Below are 17419 nucleotides of genomic sequence, written 5' to 3' on the forward strand. Positions count from 1 at the left end.
GTACCTGTTCCGAATGTCACTTTCACCGGTTTATTTTAAATTATCAGTCATTTTTGCGCTCAGTTGCTTTTTTCCTGGTTTTTGCCTAAACCGCTACTTATTTTGATTTAAATAGTGTTTTCGCGCGATAAGGAAAATAAAAGGTAAGTGCAACCACACACCTAAGCACCAACCAAAGTCTTATTTAAACAATTGACTACCTACTATTGTCAAAATTGAATAAAGATGGATTTGTCACTGATTTAAATCGAGCAAAGACTTTTCTGCAAATATGGAGAACCCATGTAAACCACCCATAGAAGAAAAGATATACACATGCCCCAGGCTATCAGATGCCAATGTGAAAGGTGACACACCGCGTGCAGAGGTTCGTCAGGTGGAATGTGGAAAGGGATTCGGGCTGTTTGGCGGTAAAAAGGCACAGGATGTCCCAAAGCCCCCACCGGTAAGAAATAGCCATTGTTTATGAAATATGTGCTGACAGAAGTGTTATTACCCACGTATACGCTAGTTGCACCATTTTAAACATATATTGGTTCTCAATTGTTGCATTCTACTTCAAAGTGCAACAAATTAAATCTAAAATAGACTAAAATCATCTAAAATAATGTGTTCCTCCGACCAATTGGATTTAAAACTGCAATGTGAAATGTTGTCGACAAAACTTGCTACAATTTTATTTATTAAGAGTATTAAGACGGCAGCAAAATTAAATTTAATGTCAAATAAGCTTATTTTATTACTTTACACGCACGTGATAAGGTATAAAGTTAATGGAACTGGAACGGAAAGAGTAGCCAACTAGACATTACTACTTGGCTACTGCTACTAGATAAAACCAACTCGTCATCCGAGAGTTGGCAACCCTGCTTTAGCTGTCTGCCATTTTTAGATCGCCGGTCTGGGTGGTAAAGAGTGTAATATTAAATAATTTTTTCACGTTTCTCGTGAAAATCCCGTATTTTATTTAACTTAAAGGGTGCATTATTCGCCCTTTGCTATACACTCGTACTAAGTTTATTGAAAAACTAGGTAAGTTCAACGTTTTTACTTAGTAATGTAGATGTGTGCTGCTAGCAAAAATGTCCGGTTCACAGTTAGAATTTACTGCTACTTGATTTTTCTCCGATACGCTTGGTTTCCAGTGCATGGACATAAATTTAGCTTAGTTTCATGTATTATTATCAATATTTGTTGTGTTTGTTGTAGGGACACTCAATTTTTCCCCTTTGGGATTTTTTCCTGATTATGTAAGCCTTGGGAGGTTCAGTCACACTATTGATAAAGTTTGTGTGACATTGAAAGTCATTTTTTTTCACCTGATTGAAAAGACTGACAAATTGCTCATTTTTTTGTGTTAAACTGAATATCAGTTTTCTATTTTCAAAAAAAAAAAATGTTTTATAGAAAATTTGGAAAATAGGGTTATAATGCACTATGCTTTTGTAATGACCTCTACTGTGCAGGAGTGCAGGTCTCTTTAATTTAGAAGCTATTTTGATTGGAGTGGAGATAATGTCACTAGATGGAGCTCTAAAAAATATAGCTACTTTGAATTGAACAGTGACAAATCACATTGTCATAAATAATAGGATATCTCTTAGTTGATTGGTAATAAACAAATGACTAGCAAATTTTTAGTTTACAATTGCTGCTAATAGTGTCAATATTATTACCAAATGACAATATTTTATTATTGCTGTTATGGTTTTTGAGAGTTTGATTAGACACTCCAACAAAATGTCAAAATCAAAAAACTGGGTGGAAATTTTTAGAATAACTAACTACACAAATGTTTGAATAGACCATTCCAGGATGATTAACACTATGTGCCTCCATTCCCCATCAAACATGGTCAATATTTAGTGAAATCAGGTCTGCTGTAATATTCTACTGGATGATTCACAGTGATGGTGTAATGAAAGAATATATTTTTTCTTGAAGTTTGAAGAAAACTGAAAATATTTTTAGTTTGCCCATAAAAGTTTAAAATATATGTTTGAGTTAAACAGAAAGGTTATTTTCAGTCTTTTAACAGTTGTGTTGTATACAGATTCAAACCAGTTTATACCACATCTGATTACTTGCAATGATTCAATTAATCATAATTTAAATAATATGCAAACATAGTTGGAATTGGGTACTTAATGTGTAAAAAAAGATTGTTCATAAATCAACAATAAATGAAAATGACCAAGTTGTGCTGTTTTTATTTTTTGAGACTGCAGTAGACTAGCAATGCTTATTGAACTTAACTTTGCCCTGTCAATGTTCACTGATAAGAATGCAGTGACATTTTTAGTTAGTTTAGTTAGGAAAGAAAATGTCTAAATAAATACTAAATTTTATTGGTTTTCAGTGCATCCCAATTACAATAAATAGCTTATCTAACTTGACCATTATGTCAATATAAAATAATAATTTTGTTGTTTGTGTTTCTTGACTTTACTACAGTTTTATTACCCCAGAAAGAAAAGTGGTGATTTTTAGCTCACTGTGAAACTTTGGCATAGGAAAGGAGTGACCTTTTTTTTAAATAATTATTATACAATTAGTATTTCATGCAGAAAACTCTGAAGTGTGTACTTTTTGAAGATGGGGCTGTAATAAATAAGTGGCAGTACATTTCATGGCAGACACATTTTGTCAGACTTCCGGAGCAGTTCTGACATAATTTGACTGTTTTCAACAAGAAAGCAACTAAGCTTTTTGATAAAGTGGTCATGTGACAATTGTCAAATGACATAAAATTTCTCCGACATACTGACACATGTCCCTTGTTGAGAGTTTGAGAGCGTTGTCATGCAACAGTGATTGGTTGCCTCTTATTTTCAATTTTATATGATTTGTTTGATTTTTGAATTGTTATTTTTTGCTGTGTAAATAAAGCAAAAATATCAAAATAATGACGAGGGTTTTATTTATAAACAAATTATTTTTATTGTTACATGTAAGCATTTTTATCAATTTTACAATAGAAATTGTGTTAGCACATAAAAGTTGAAGTTACACTTATTCTCACACTAATCAACCTTTATCAACAAATTATTCACTAAAAATAAAGCAGGAATGTCTAATAATAATTTTTAGTTTCCTACACAAAATGTACTTTTTGCCAACCAGGATTCAAAACCAGTCTTGTATGATATCTCATTAGAAAATGGACTAATGCCAGGATAAATTAAAAAAATCAGTTTGGGAGAGATTTAGTACAGTTGTTATTGGGATGATGTTGATTAAGTCTCTATGAAGTTGCTTATAATTGCTAAAAATTATATTTAACAATTATTACAAAATAAAAATGTTTGATACTTTTCTACCATCTAAATAAACTGAATTTTGATGGATTTCTGGGCTTGTAAGTAGTGATGGAATTTCTCCCTAAATTTTCATCATTTTTTTATCTCAAATATTTTAGAGGATTCTACTTTTTCTTGATATGACTCAACGATCTATTATTTAATCTATAGCCTTATTGGAAACTTACTGGAATCAAATTGATATAATTTTACTGTTCTTTTACTAAATAACTTCTATACAAAAAAATTACCTGCAAGTAAATTAAAATAAATAGATGCAAGGAAAGTTTACATGTGCATTATCACTGAATTAGCATACAGTTTGAAATAGGTAATATGTCATCATCAGAAAAGCAAATCTTGTCATCATCTAAGTCTTTGACATGAATAATTAATTATAGCCCTACAAGCATAAGCTATTGTTAGTAGTAGTATGGCCAACTTTTTTATTTTTTTTTTGGGTTATTCACATTTCTAGAACTTCAGGAAGATTAGGTATCTTGACGTATCAAACATACAGGCAAAATTGGTTACCATACATGATACACACAAATAATCACATTTGCAAAAATGTTATCAAGTTGATAAAGCTAATTGTAACTATATAACAAATCACTTGACTGATAGGTTTACCCACCATTAAATTAATCATCTTCATTAAATATAGCATTTTTTGATAATTATAAAAATGTACTACTCAAGTTTTCAGGAAATTAATGTTCTGCTATTAACTGATTTTTAACATTAGTGTAACTTGGCTTTTCAAACATTTACCTAATTGTATGTCACAAAACTATAGCTCTGTGTACTGTGTAAATCATCCAAAACTGATTAACATCATTATCTACTTATATCTTCAATTATGAGTTTAACTCTAGGTTTAACTAGGAGTATAAAAATTAATACAGAGCAGCTTTTTAATGATGACGCCCGCCTTCTTCTATTTTATTATGTGATATTGCTGTTATTAAATATAAATTAACTTGTGCAGATTGTTCAAGAAATGTCTCCTCCACCATATTCTGACCTTGGCAAAAAATCAAAAGATGTCTTCAACAAGGGATATCACTTTGGACTAGTCAAACTAGACATTAAGACCAAGTCCGCCACTGGAGTTGAATTTTCGACCGGCGGTACTTCCAACCAGGAATCTGGAAAGGTAAGCAGAAACTGAAATAATCAAAACATATTATACATAAGTAAAGTATACAAAAGTAAAATCAGCAAGGTCCGGCCAGTCCCCGAAACAACCTAAATCAACTACCTTATTATTAATTCTTGGCAAAAAAAACTATACTTTGTCTTTATACCGACAAGAAGAAATAAATTGATAAAATCATTACACAATATGCTAAAGGTTAAATCATTTTGTAACTATTTTTCATATTCAAAATAAACACAAACAACTCTTGAAGTATCAATTCATAATAATTCTGGTACAACAAAGCTACTTTGTTTTACCAGAAAAAAGATGTAGGTACTCTCTGTTCAGTGACTTCTGAGTGTTCATTAGACAAAGATCAAAAAATGTGTGTTTTATAACATCCTACTACCAACAATTGTCAGCTAGATGGATCAATTAATGTAAGGCTAAGACGAACTAGCGAAGTTGCTGTGTTATCCACTGTTTGCTGGTGATTGTGACGAAACAGTCAGAAGTCGCTAAACAGAGAGTGTCATTTTTATTAAAAGGACATTCCCGTAGAATGGCTGTGTCAAATAATAGAAACTTCAGAAGCAGAAGATATGGTCACTGCTTTCTTTTCTGATTAAAATTTAGTTTCAACTTGTTTATTATAGTTTACTTTTATGATTTTAGCTAAACTTAGCATTTTTTATTAGGTTTCCGGTTCTTTGGAAACCAAATACAAAGTGAAAGATTATGGTCTAACGTTCACGGAAAAATGGACCACTGATAATACTCTCAGCACCGAATTCGCTGTACAAGACCAGTTTGTACCCGGTCTTAAACTGTCTTCTGCCTTGAACTTTGCTCCACAAACCGGGTAAGTTGATTTAATTGTTTCGTTTGTTTTTACGTGCAAATTAAAATGCTTTACCACTACAATTGCTGAGTTGAAAAAAATATGACACGTGTGAGATATATTAGTACTTTCTCCTGAAAAATCAATCAATAATTGCAATTTAATTAGTAGCGATACTTATACATATTTGCTCTCTTGGATGACGGAATAGATAAGAACTCACCGTTTACACTTTTTTTTGTTTGTACAGAGATACTACCGCTTTTATCATCAATTTCATTTTTATGTTAGTTTACACATTATTTAAAAAATTTGATTTTTGGGGGTGTTGTAATTTCTAAGAACTACTTAGTATTGATTTTTTTTGGTAAATCTGACAGCTGACTTTTCTCACAGCGGACAGTATCAAGTTCAAGGCTCTATTGTAAACTTGGAATATGTAAGTGACCAACAATGGGGAAAGGTTGAAACTAAAAGCCTTTGGAGACCCCTGTATGTGGTATAGTACAATTTTTTTGTTGTCAATGCTTTAAAGTGTTGTCTATAATAAACATTGGGATTCTAACAATCAGTTTATGTTAACGGTGGTTAATGGTCATCATAAACTCCATTGAGACGTTGGTAGTATCTCTGTTGTACAGCTCGAGTTTTCACATCATTCTTTGTTGTTATGGTCTTGCTTTTGGGATAACGCTTGACTCACCACAGGGTTGCCATTATTTTAAGTCGCTACTTTGTCATCAGTCGAAATACAATTTAAAATGTGTTATTGTTAATATTTTGGGGGGTTTGCAGGCAGAAAACTGGCAACGTCAAGGCCTCGTTTGTCAATAATCAAGTGGCTGTAAACGTTGACTCTGACTTTACTCCTGACGGTCCTCAAGTTGCCGGATCGGCCGTTGTCGGATACCAAGGCTGGCTAGCTGGTTACCTTGCCGGTTATGACGTAAATAACAAGAAGCTGACCAAGAGCAACTTTGCCCTTGGCTTTACTTCCGGTGACTTCACTCTCCACACCAATGTGTAAGTATTTGTGTCGAATTTGATTTTGACTGCTAAACAGGGTTTATTACTTACTATAACTTTGTTACACTTGCACTTAGGTGGCAGGAATATTTTTTTCAGTTTTGAGACTAAGAGTGAGAGTTTCTTAGTTTTAAATTAGGAAGATCAGTTAATTTTTCAGGTCTATTTGGTCTATATTGTTTATAGTGTTTTGTGGGTAGTTACTCAGTTTATAAAGTGTATCTCTAGATATGCAAAATTATCGGAAATATTATTTTTATGAAAACGTTTAAAACAACATTAATTATTATTTATGATTAACATATATTTCCACTGTATGAACAACAATTTTTGGTGAGGATTTCAATCAGTCAATTATTCAATTAATGATTACAATCGCAAAAGGCCACAAATACAAAATAGTATATTCTATATTAAGAGCGGAAAGTATATATTTGCCGCTTGCACATGAAATTTGCAGCTTGAGGCGAAGCCGAACGCTGCAATCATGTAAAAGCGGCAAAAGTACTTTTGGCTCGAAATATAGACGATATTTTTTCGACGACTGCTGTGGGGTGGATTAGAAGGACAACTCACATCATTTTCGTCGCTCGAACTCATTGTCACCGATAAATCACTTTGACGGAATGTGGTTATTTCAAACAGGTATGTCAAGCGTTGTTATGGAAACGCCGAAAAAAGTTGGTGACTAGATTGTTAGTAGAAAGCGAAAACGCTCTAGAGCAGAAAATCTCTCTTTCTGCTCGCGCGCGGCAAATAACCCCTTTCTGCTTCTAAATGGAAGCGTACATGAGGTACTTTCAAAGTAAGTCGTCGAAAAAAGAAGTTTTTATCATTTGGAATAATTTTTCAAATTTTAACCAAAAATAAAACTTGGAAACTTACATTTCCTGATTAGATTTAATTTGATTATTTGGCTGGCAGTATGACGGTTGACTTTTAGTTATTTTCTGGAACTCATCAACATTAAAATTTAATCCTATACTATTTTCTGTGCTGCGTAATCATTTGCGATGCAATAGAGATAAATTACTATTATCAACTAAGTGAATGTTTTAGGACGTTTACTATATATCGAGAAAATTAATCTCACACAGACATTTGGAATAATTTTTCAAATTTTAACCAAAAATAAAACTTGGAAACTTACATTTCCTGATTAGATTTAATTTGATTATTTGGCTGGCAGTATGACGGTTGACTTTTAGTTATTTTCTGGAACTCATCAACATTAAAATTTAATCCTATACTATTTTCTGTGCTGCGTAATCATTTGCGATGCAATAGAGATAAATTACTATTATCAACTAAGTGAATGTTTTAGGACGTTTACTATATATCGAGAAAATTAATCTCACACAGATCGGCTTATTCAGTTTGATTAGGTAAAAATGCCACAAAATCATTAATGTAAACAATGCCGACTGACTGATTTTGACTAATCAATCTTATAAAGTAAAAGAATTTAAATGTTTTATCCGATGGTACCGGTGATGGTTCAGGAATTTTTTTGTAATCTAAACAGAGTTGTCTTTGTCTGTATTTCAATTGTAAACTTTTGAGTTTTGTTGAAGTGATAAGGAAAACTGTTTTGTTAAATGCCTTTAAGGTAAATTTAATAACAGTGATGTGTAATCATCTCTTTCTGCTTGACTTCTTATATTTTGTTGAGTCTTGTGGATCCTTCAAACGCACTTAATAATCAGATATCTGAGTATTGTAATTTGATTTTTCTTTGTATTTAGGTATGAGCAGTTGTGAATGTTGTACAAAATGCAATTTTCTAGATAAACACAGTACACAGGTTCCACACACAATAATACTTTTAAATGTAGTCGTTACATTTTTTTGTGAGCACGTAGCACTCCCTACAGATCACAATGGGCAAAACTTATGGTTTTCGTCGGACTTTTAGCAATATACGTCTTATTTCGTCTCTAGTGATTTGATGGGAGATGACGGACAAAAGTTTGGCGGATCGATATATCAGGCGATCAATCCGAAGTTGGAATACGGCATTATGGCTGAATGGTCGAAAAGCAACGGAGGCGGTGGAGACAGTGGCGGTGACGGCGGCAATGAAGGCGATGGAGGCGGTGAGGGTGGGGATAGTAACGGTACCATTGCCGCCGGTTGTCAATTCCAATTAGACCCTGAGACTTCTGTCAGGGTGAAAGTTGATAGTAACAGACTAGTGGGACTGGGATATTGTCGACGCCTGCGCGAAGGCAAGTATTTTTATTTTTCTTTAACATTTGGATTGTTTAATTATCTACGAGCGTACTTTTAGTACACAAAAATTACCTTATATGCCAAGTTTCTGAACATTGAGCTCTATCAGTTCAATAGTTGTTATACAGGGTGTCATTTCCTTGGCCAAAAATAAGGCGATCTAGGCAGACTTACGTATATCTGAAGTTGCTTAATTTTGCCGCTACAGGGCGCCAAAGTTCTCAAATTAATATCGATTTTTTGAAATAATTTATAAACGCGCTTATCGATTTTCACGAGATTTGGGACCAACAATTTCTGCATAAATTGGCATGTTTCGATCTAAACGAAATATTTTTTCGATGAGGGTAAATAATAAAAACTTTGATAATTTATTTGCTACTAGCTGACTTTATTTAGAATTTTTTTTTGCCTCTTGCAAAATTAAAAGTATATCTCCCCCGATATCTCTTTAGGAAATTTTTTTATATGAACAAATCATATTATTTTGACCTCCCCTGTATGCTCCCAAGAGATTATCATATAGTTATGGGACATCCTGTATTGTACTGACTAAGATATCTTTCTCACAATTTATTAAAATGAAAGATTTGTTCAGAAACTGGGCATTAGTGTTGTAAAATTTCATTACAATCGTATATACTTGTATTTTAAATAAATATATTTCTATTTAACTTAATATATTGATATTTATTTCAGGAATAACATTGTGGCTGTCCGCATTAATCGACGGCAAAAATCTCGACCAGGGCGGTGGACATCAACTCGGCCTCTCCTTAGAATTGGAAGCTTAAAATTCCGACGAAAATTATTTTGCTCTTGCTCTATACCCTCCTTTTTTTATTGTCCGGAACCTCTGTACTTGTGTAGATATGTTGTTTTTTTTGCAGGCCCTTTTGTAGTATTAAACCAGATCAATTTATTTAATGGTTTTATGTGATTTGCAAGTTGCAATGTGATCAAAGTTATTTTTTTCCAATTTTAGGGGGTCAAGTAGTGTTGGCATACATTTGAAGCCATATGTTCTTATTATCATCATTAGGCTCTCAACTTGATAAAGAAAGTTTTTTATTCGAAAAGTGTGCAGTTGGATAATTTAAAATAGGTATTTATTTCTGTAAGTACTTGTTCCAAGACAAACTTTATTTAGGATGAGAGTTGCCACTCTGTTTAAAAACCTTTTGGTGAACATTACTACGCCCATTTTCCCGTGGAAGTGGAGAAGTTAGGGGCAAAACAACTCTGTAAAACACAAAATCTCCGCCACTGCTTTATGTCATCATCACAAAATGTCATTTTTTTTCAGTCAATCAATATTTCTATTTTTTTAATTACCAGAAGTAATTTTTGCTCACATTCCAAGGTTGTAGAAAACGTTTTTAAAGCTCTCATGATGTTCAGGGTTGGTCCCTATACAGGGTGATTCACGGTGATGGTATATTAGAAGTATCTAGAGAACAACACAATATTTTTCACTGCAATTTGGAGTGTAGCCTAGGTTGGGTCCAAACTCTCTTTTCAAAATATTTTGCACTTGGCGGTGTTGCCAGAGCAGTCGGAAAGAACACCAACTTTTGATTTTCAAATGGAACACCCTGTTTTTAATCTCATTTTTGAATTCCTCGCAAGAAGACTAGTAATTAATGTTAATACTTCCCTATACCTATCTTGCACCGTTTCCAAGAAATTTTATAAAAATGGTGAATTTGTCAGCAAAACGGTGGTCTAAACTTTAATTAAATTCTCAAGTCCTGAAAGGTTTGCTGATGTGACCTTTTGTCCTCAGTTAGACAATACTACATGGTTGAAAAGCCCAGAGACAGAAAATGAAAAAACCTACAGAGTGGTTAATATTTACTTTTTTTAGTCGGACAGATAAAAAACTACAAAAAGTCCGTTTTTTTTTAAATAAATCCATCGGTGTTTTATGGTTTGAAAAAAAGAACATTAAATTTAGAACAAATCCATGTATACGACTACATTTCCTTGACTAGTTGTCGATTCTATAACTACAACATATTGTGACAGATATTTGTCAAATTCAACACTGGTTCATAGTCGGAATTTTGTAATTTTTAAAACGACATCTTACAAAGCTCGAAAATGCGCATCTTTGCACTAATTTAACCGACTTTGTATCTCTTCAAATAACCGAGATCCCTATGGTTGAGCTCGTAAAACTGACACCCTGTATGTAGATATACATTTAAAGGAGATTTTTTTTCTGGTTTCTAAAATATAAGATATTTTGACTAGATTTTAAAACGTACAAATGAAAGGAGAAAAGAACAATAAAGAGCCACCAAATTAAAAGGAGCGCGAAAATTAGTAGATATAAATTTTGTGTCAAAAAGGATATTCTTCTTGAAAAGAAGACGAAAAACGCTAAAACAAGAAAAAGAGAAGGCAAAAATTTTCAATTATTTATTATCTTAACAAATTCTTTGAAAGGTGGGGTGAGACCATTGTGGGCCTGGATTCAAAGTATCACCACAACCGTTTTTATTAAAAAAAAAATCGCTTAAATAAATGTTTAATTATTCTTCATGTGCTTTCATTTGGGTTTCAGTGATAACGGCCAAGAATTTGGCGGTTCCATCTATCAGAAGATCAACCCACAATTGGAAACTGGTATTTCTTTGAACTGGTCATCTGGCAGCAGCAACACCAAATTCGGAATCGGAGCTAAGTACGACTTGGACAGCGCCGCATCTCTTCGCGTAAAAGTTAACAATTCCAGCCAGATTGGTTTAGGATATCAACAAAGATTGCGTGACGGTAAGTAGTCAATTTTTATTTTTAGTCATATTTAACGCAGCTTAAGAAGTGATATTCATAAGAGTAACCATTTTAGGTGTCACTCTTACTCTTTCGAGTCTGATCGATGGCAAGAACTTCAACCAGGGCGGACACAAAATAGGTTTGGCTCTCGAATTGGAGGCTTAAAAAAACTACTTTTTGTTTTAATGTTAATCCTGGATAGATTCAGACGCGTATTAAAATCGCTATTATGTAGGTTTACATGAATTTCTGCTGGGACTCTTTAGTATTACGCAAAACACCCACATTTGTGATTATTTCTTCTGTACCGATGATTGTCCGTTGTGTAATTTTCGTTCGGTAGTGTAGCTTTCTGTAACCCATTTGTTCGCGTATTCCATTGTGTTTATATTTGAGGAATAAGGCGACTTATTTCAACTTCTGGTTATATCTAGCTACACAATAAGTTTTAAACGCCTTTTTTTTATTCCAAAAATACTGTATCATTTCGGTCTTATATTGTTAATAAAGAAAATACGTTATAGTCTTTTTAGCGTTTTATTGAATCATTAAAATGACAAGTATAAACTGAAAATTAAGAGACCATTCGTTCTTCCATAACCTTGCTCATCCATTCTGGATGCGCCTTAGAAATCTGCTCAATGATTGAGTTTACCTGATAACAGAGTGACTGGATTTGTTTATCCCATTGCGGTAAAGTTTCTCTAGCTGTAAAGAACATATTTAAATGAGGAACAGGATGTAAATAGTGTACGTACTTTCAAAATGAACAATTGAATCAATTTGGTCAATGTATCCGTGCATTCGGCCTTCAGTGATCATTTGACTGGCAATTTTTTCTGCTTTGGTGGGGTTGATCTCCAACAACGCTCCCAATTCTTCAAACTTAATGTTATTGTACAGTTTACTGGCCGAAAGTAAATTATGCTCGATCACAGCTCTATCGAGGATAGTGGAACCGTCTACGGTTCTTGCTTTTTGATGAGGCTGTAGCAATGCCTCAAAATCTTGAAGTTCTGACCTTCTGATGATTCTTTCCAGGTACATTTTTTCCAAAATGCCTACCGCGGGCAATTGTTGGCAACGTTCGTCTTTGAATAACGTCGCCAACATTCTGGACCTTTGTTGACCTGCTGAAGCTGCAAATTACATAATTTATTAAAGTTATATTACTGCAAGTTACTTGAGTGAAGTCTAGGTTTTTCTACACTGATAGACAATGGAAGTCATTCTTAAACATATGTTAAAATGCATTTCCAATACGTTTTTAAGTTTTAACAAACAAATTAAAATTTTGTTTTGTTCTTGAGTTCTTATTATGAAAAAACCAAAAATGATCATTTTCAAAAAAGCTGTATTATCTTAATTTGAAAAATTTACAAACTTGATTTGATCATTTGCTTTCATAAGGAAAATAGTTCTTAAAAAGTTGCTCTTATAATGTAACTGAACTCTGTACTGTACTGTTAGTTTTTCGGAAATGAAGTAAAAATGTAATGTTAAAAAGGTGTTGGACAAATGGATTGTCCATTAAATTCGCTAAAACATTCCCCTCATTTTACCAGCAGCTTTTAGGAAATCCCTGTAGAGAGTTTCGATTGACGGGCCATACAATTTTTTTAAAGAGTTTGTGACAATGCTAGATAATTTCAAGTAATGCCAGATAGCTTCTGACAGTGCCAGAGATGGCCACAGGCAATGTCAGAAAGTTTCAAGCAATATCAGATAGCTTATGACATTGTCAGGTAGGTCTGACATTACCAGAGAGTTTCAAACAATATCAGATAGTTTAACAATGCTAGATTTTTCAGTTTCAGGCAATGTCAGATAGCTTCTGACAATTCCAGAGGTCGTTTCAGGCAATATCAGCAGGTAGATTCTGACAATAGCTTCAGGCTATGTCAGATACCTTCTGATATTGCCAGGATAGCTTTTGGCCATGCCAGTTAATTTTAGGCAATGTCAAATACCTTCTAACATTGCCAGATAGTTTCAAATTTTACCAGATAGTTTCAGGCTGTGCTATAGATAGCTTCTGACATTGCCAGATGGTTTTCGACAATGTCAAATAGTTTAAGGCAATGTCAGATAGCCTCTCACATTGCCAGGATGGCTTTTGATAATGCCAGATTGTTTCATCCAATGCCAGACATTACCAGATAGTTTCTGACAATATCAGAGATAGATACAGGCAATGGCAGAAAATTTTAAGCTATATCAGATAGCTTATGACATTGTCAGGTATTTTCTGACAATCAAGAGATAGCTTCAGGTAATTTTGGCAAACATTTTGAGTTTTTTGGAAGGTTTCCAAAAGGTTTTTACAACAAAAATTATGTAGACTAAGTAGCTGAATCTAAAAAATAGCATTAGTTGCTTAGGCTGGGTTTTCACTCAAAAACAAACTTTCATAAATAGTGATAAACATGTGGGTTAGTAAGTACATAAATCAAGTGTTATTTTGAAAAATGTGTAGGTATATGAAACTGAGTTGCCAGAAACTCTTAAAAAACAAATTACATGGCCCCTCTGAGCCATTGTATTCATTTATCTTACCCAAATTTCTTTTTTCTTTAGTTTATGAATAAAAACTCAATTTTTAATTTACTAATAAGCCTCTAAGTACCATAAAAAGTATTCTAAACTCAATTGTAACGCATGTAAGTGAAGTAATTTACAATTTTTTTTCTCTTCAAACTCATTTTGAGCTTTATATACTCCAATATAAACCAAATTATAAAGAAATAACTTACCTAAAACCGTACATATTACTGCATTTCGAAGGGCGGTCATGCGTTCCTCTTCATGCACAATATTCCTGAAGGATAACTCATTGTATCTTTGCGCTGCTTCGATAAACTTCCGGCGATAATCCAGTACTCGAGCATAACATACTTTGTAATAAACTTGAAGTTGCTCGTTTTTGGATTCCGCTTGTAACAACGATGCTCGATTGATAAAAGCTTCAGCCTGCACCGGATCGTCATCTTCCAAGTAAAGCCTGGCGATTTTTAAGTAAGTCTCCAGCTTGTAGTCGATGGTGTACTGTTTTTGGCCCGTTTCCAACGGTATTCCCACTAGAACCGCGGCCGCTTCTCTCCATTGTTGATGCCTCTCGTATATGTCTGCCAAATGTTGACGGATGCTCGCTACTTGTTCTTCAAATGATATTACTCTGGGTTGGACTTTCTCTAGCATGTAGTGACATACTGCTCTTGAAATGTCATCGGGTAGTTTGATTAAGTAGCCGGTTATTTCGGTCAAGATTTGACGTGAGATGACCAAGCTGACATTTTCATTAACAACTGAAAATACATTATATAATCAGCATTGGTGTTATTATTGTTAGGGTAGGAGTCCACTGGATACTTTTGTTGCACAACATGCTGGAAACTCATGAATATAAGTACATAAAAAATATATAATAACAAAAATCATGAATGGCAACATTGTTAACCTACAAAAGTATACAATGGATTCATACTTTTATTTAACTCAATCATATAAAAGTCAAGCAAAGTTCTGGCAAACTTATAGGTGAATATCAAAACCTATAGGAACACCTACTCCCAGACATATTAACGTATTTTGCTGATTTTTTTGTTTTTGAATGTTTTCCTTAAAAATATCCAGGAGGTCTCAATTTCCCAACTTGTGTTGGGTATACCTTGGTTTTCGCGATAGTGTGCTAATTTTTATTTGTTAAAAAAAGCATGCTGGCAGCAGATTTTTCAATACCCAATCTATAAATGTGTTGAAATTGGGACAACCTGTCCAGTAACATGCTTGTAGGGTCACCATTGACAAAATTTTATGAACATGGTATTTTGCTTTAGACATTATTTTTATCATAAGTGTATACCTAATTTATGCTTTATTTCCAAAGATATTATTCGTTTAATACGTGTTAACTTTACAGTTTTTCAAATATTCGTTATTTTGTAAAAATGTAGAACAAGTTTTTAGGTTTAATCACTCAACTTCTGTTTAATCTTTATTAATTAAAATCCAATGAAACACCCCGTACTTTATGGTTATAGTAGATGCAAAATGTAATTTTTTATAGAAAATTATTTAAGTAACCTAAAGCTAGCTGTTCGCGTTTTCTTGGTCAAAAGTCAACATTTCTTAAATTTGCACTAATTTTGAGTGATTTTTGATACCCTTGAGAAATTACCACATATTCAAACTGCTTTAAATGACAGCTTTAATAGCGAATTAGAGACAACATTATTAATCATCTTAAAGGTACATATATCCCTTAAGATGCTTAATAATGTTGCTAAAGAATTCAAAAACAGAGTAGGTATGTTTGTGTCTATAGTCAAATGGTCAAATTATTTTTGTTTCTTGTATAGCAAATTTACAAATATTAATCCCTAATAATATTTTATTCTAAGCTTTATTTAGATTAGACTGATAATTATGTAATTGGAAAAGATACCCGGTGACCTTTAAAGGATATCACAAATCAGTCAAAATAAGCTTAAGTTTAAGAAACGTCAATTTTCCAAAAAAACGTTAATAGTGGCATGCAAGCTTAGTAATTTTCGATAGATAATCTGGGCATTAAATTAGTATTATGGAAACTATTAATAAAATTGAAAAGGTCTAAATTATATTGGGTGAATAACAGAATTTAGGCAGAAAGACTAAGGAATGGAAAACTTTGGTAATGTTAATAGACTTTTTAAATAGAGTTCTGAGACAACATGGACCTTGCAAATACCAATAAAAATGTTGGTTGATGTCTGCTGAACAAGGAATAGTAAATTATACCAGCACCAGCAAAGTATGGGCAGTCAATTTTTGAGTTGGTTAGCTTATGGAAACATGAAAGTTAAGAGTAAGTTTGAGAGGAGGACTGCAAAACCCATATGCTTAATTTGATTCATACCTTATTCAGATTGTCACATTAGTAGTTTGATATGCTTGTTACAAAAACCACGGATATACTATTGTTTAACATTGCCATTGTATGGACATGGACAATATATTATACTTCTTAAAGCTAGCATAGTTCTACAGTAAAAACTGAAAACATCCTCCTTTGGCACTTTTATTTTACCACATGAACCACTGATAGTTTAATTTGGTGTTATACCATAAGTACACAATAAACAAACCCCTAAGAGTATTGAGAAGAGGGGTAGACTATTTGAGCATTAAAGATATTTAAATTAATTTTGAGCAACTGATAGGACATGTAGAATAAACACATAAAAACTTACTTGCTTCAATAACAGTTTTCAACCCTTCACTCAGCGCCATACCAGACTCTTTTAGGATTTCTTCCAAAGTACTACGATACCTGAAACAGAACTCAGTAAATAAACGATTATCAGCAAAACTTTACAAAAATAGGTACTTTTCAGCTTGTTCCTTATGAGAACCACCACACTGTATGATATTCTGCAGTATGACTCGAATGTTAGTTCCTTTGGCAGACATGTTAATGCTGAACGTGGAATTCTTAAAATGTATTAAAAAAACTCAAAACTACGAAGTACTTGTGAATGGATAAAGAATAGAAAATTCAGTTTTACCACTTTTTTAGCAATTTTTGGTTTGGTTTTTTTTTGTTTGCTTTGTTTTGATGAACAGCTGATTTTAGTAGATGTAGTTTCCATTAATTTTTAGTGTCGCCATCTATAAGTTGACAGGAAAGTTACATAATTCTTAATTCAATCATAAAAGTATCTGCATTTTGTGCGAATACAGCGCCGTTTATGAAAGAAATAAGTCACACAAAAACGTTTTCGAAAACAACAGTTAAACCCTTAAAGAATTAAATTATAGAAATCAGCTTAAAATTGCTATTGAAAATACTTCAACAACTTCAAAATTATAAAACTTAAGACAAAAAGCGATTACGCCGCGAATCTATGTGAAAACCCTACAAAGTGGCCGTTCCAAAGTATTTCGTTGTTTTTCTTGAATATCTCTGGAACGCCTCAACTCTCAACTCGAAATAAATAGGATGGGAATATGGATTGCTAATCCAGTAAGCTTCTAGCAACACTGCCCCGAGTTTTTGACTTTACTATACTAGATACTAGATATTTTGGTCGGTCATGGAATTATCTATGTTTTTCT

The 17419-nt window shown here is 33.2% G+C and overlaps 2 protein-coding genes across 7 annotated transcripts; one reads left to right on the forward strand and one right to left on the reverse strand.

Moving 5' to 3' along the window:
* Positions 1 to 3: 3 nt before the first annotated feature.
* Positions 4 to 11849, forward strand: LOC145740432 (voltage-dependent anion-selective channel-like). Of its 6 annotated transcripts, XM_081996003.1 has the most exons (8): positions 4 to 143; positions 226 to 445; positions 4291 to 4458; positions 5142 to 5305; positions 5681 to 5776; positions 6080 to 6307; positions 8252 to 8538; positions 9242 to 9464. In XM_081996003.1, exons 2-8 carry the CDS (start codon positions 272 to 274, stop codon positions 9334 to 9336), a joined length of 1212 nt encoding a protein of 403 aa, XP_081852129.1. In that variant the 5' UTR covers positions 4 to 143; positions 226 to 271; the 3' UTR covers positions 9337 to 9464. The 6 variants fall into 6 exon arrangements, with proteins under 6 accessions (XP_081852129.1, XP_081852130.1, XP_081852128.1 ...); XM_081996004.1 differs by lacking the exons at positions 8252 to 8538; positions 9242 to 9464 and adding exons at positions 11112 to 11320; positions 11397 to 11849 and having other exon boundaries at positions 128 to 445; XM_081996002.1 differs by having other exon boundaries at positions 128 to 445.
* Positions 11842 to 16930, reverse strand: CSN4 (COP9 signalosome subunit 4). Its single transcript, XM_081996001.1, has 5 exons — positions 16692 to 16930; positions 16555 to 16634; positions 14077 to 14628; positions 12082 to 12462; positions 11842 to 12031 (listed from the first exon to the last, which is right to left on the reverse strand). The coding sequence occupies exons 1-5, from the start codon at positions 16772 to 16774 to the stop codon at positions 11898 to 11900; spliced, it is 1230 nt and encodes a 409-aa protein (XP_081852127.1). The 5' UTR covers positions 16775 to 16930; the 3' UTR covers positions 11842 to 11897.
* Between the last annotated feature and the right edge of the window lie 489 nt (positions 16931 to 17419).

Source organism: Ips typographus, linkage group LG1 (assembly GCF_016097725.1).
Source record: "Ips typographus isolate SLU linkage group LG1, UJ_Ityp_2.0, whole genome shotgun sequence".
Classification (NCBI taxonomy): domain Eukaryota; kingdom Metazoa; phylum Arthropoda; class Insecta; order Coleoptera; family Curculionidae; genus Ips; species Ips typographus.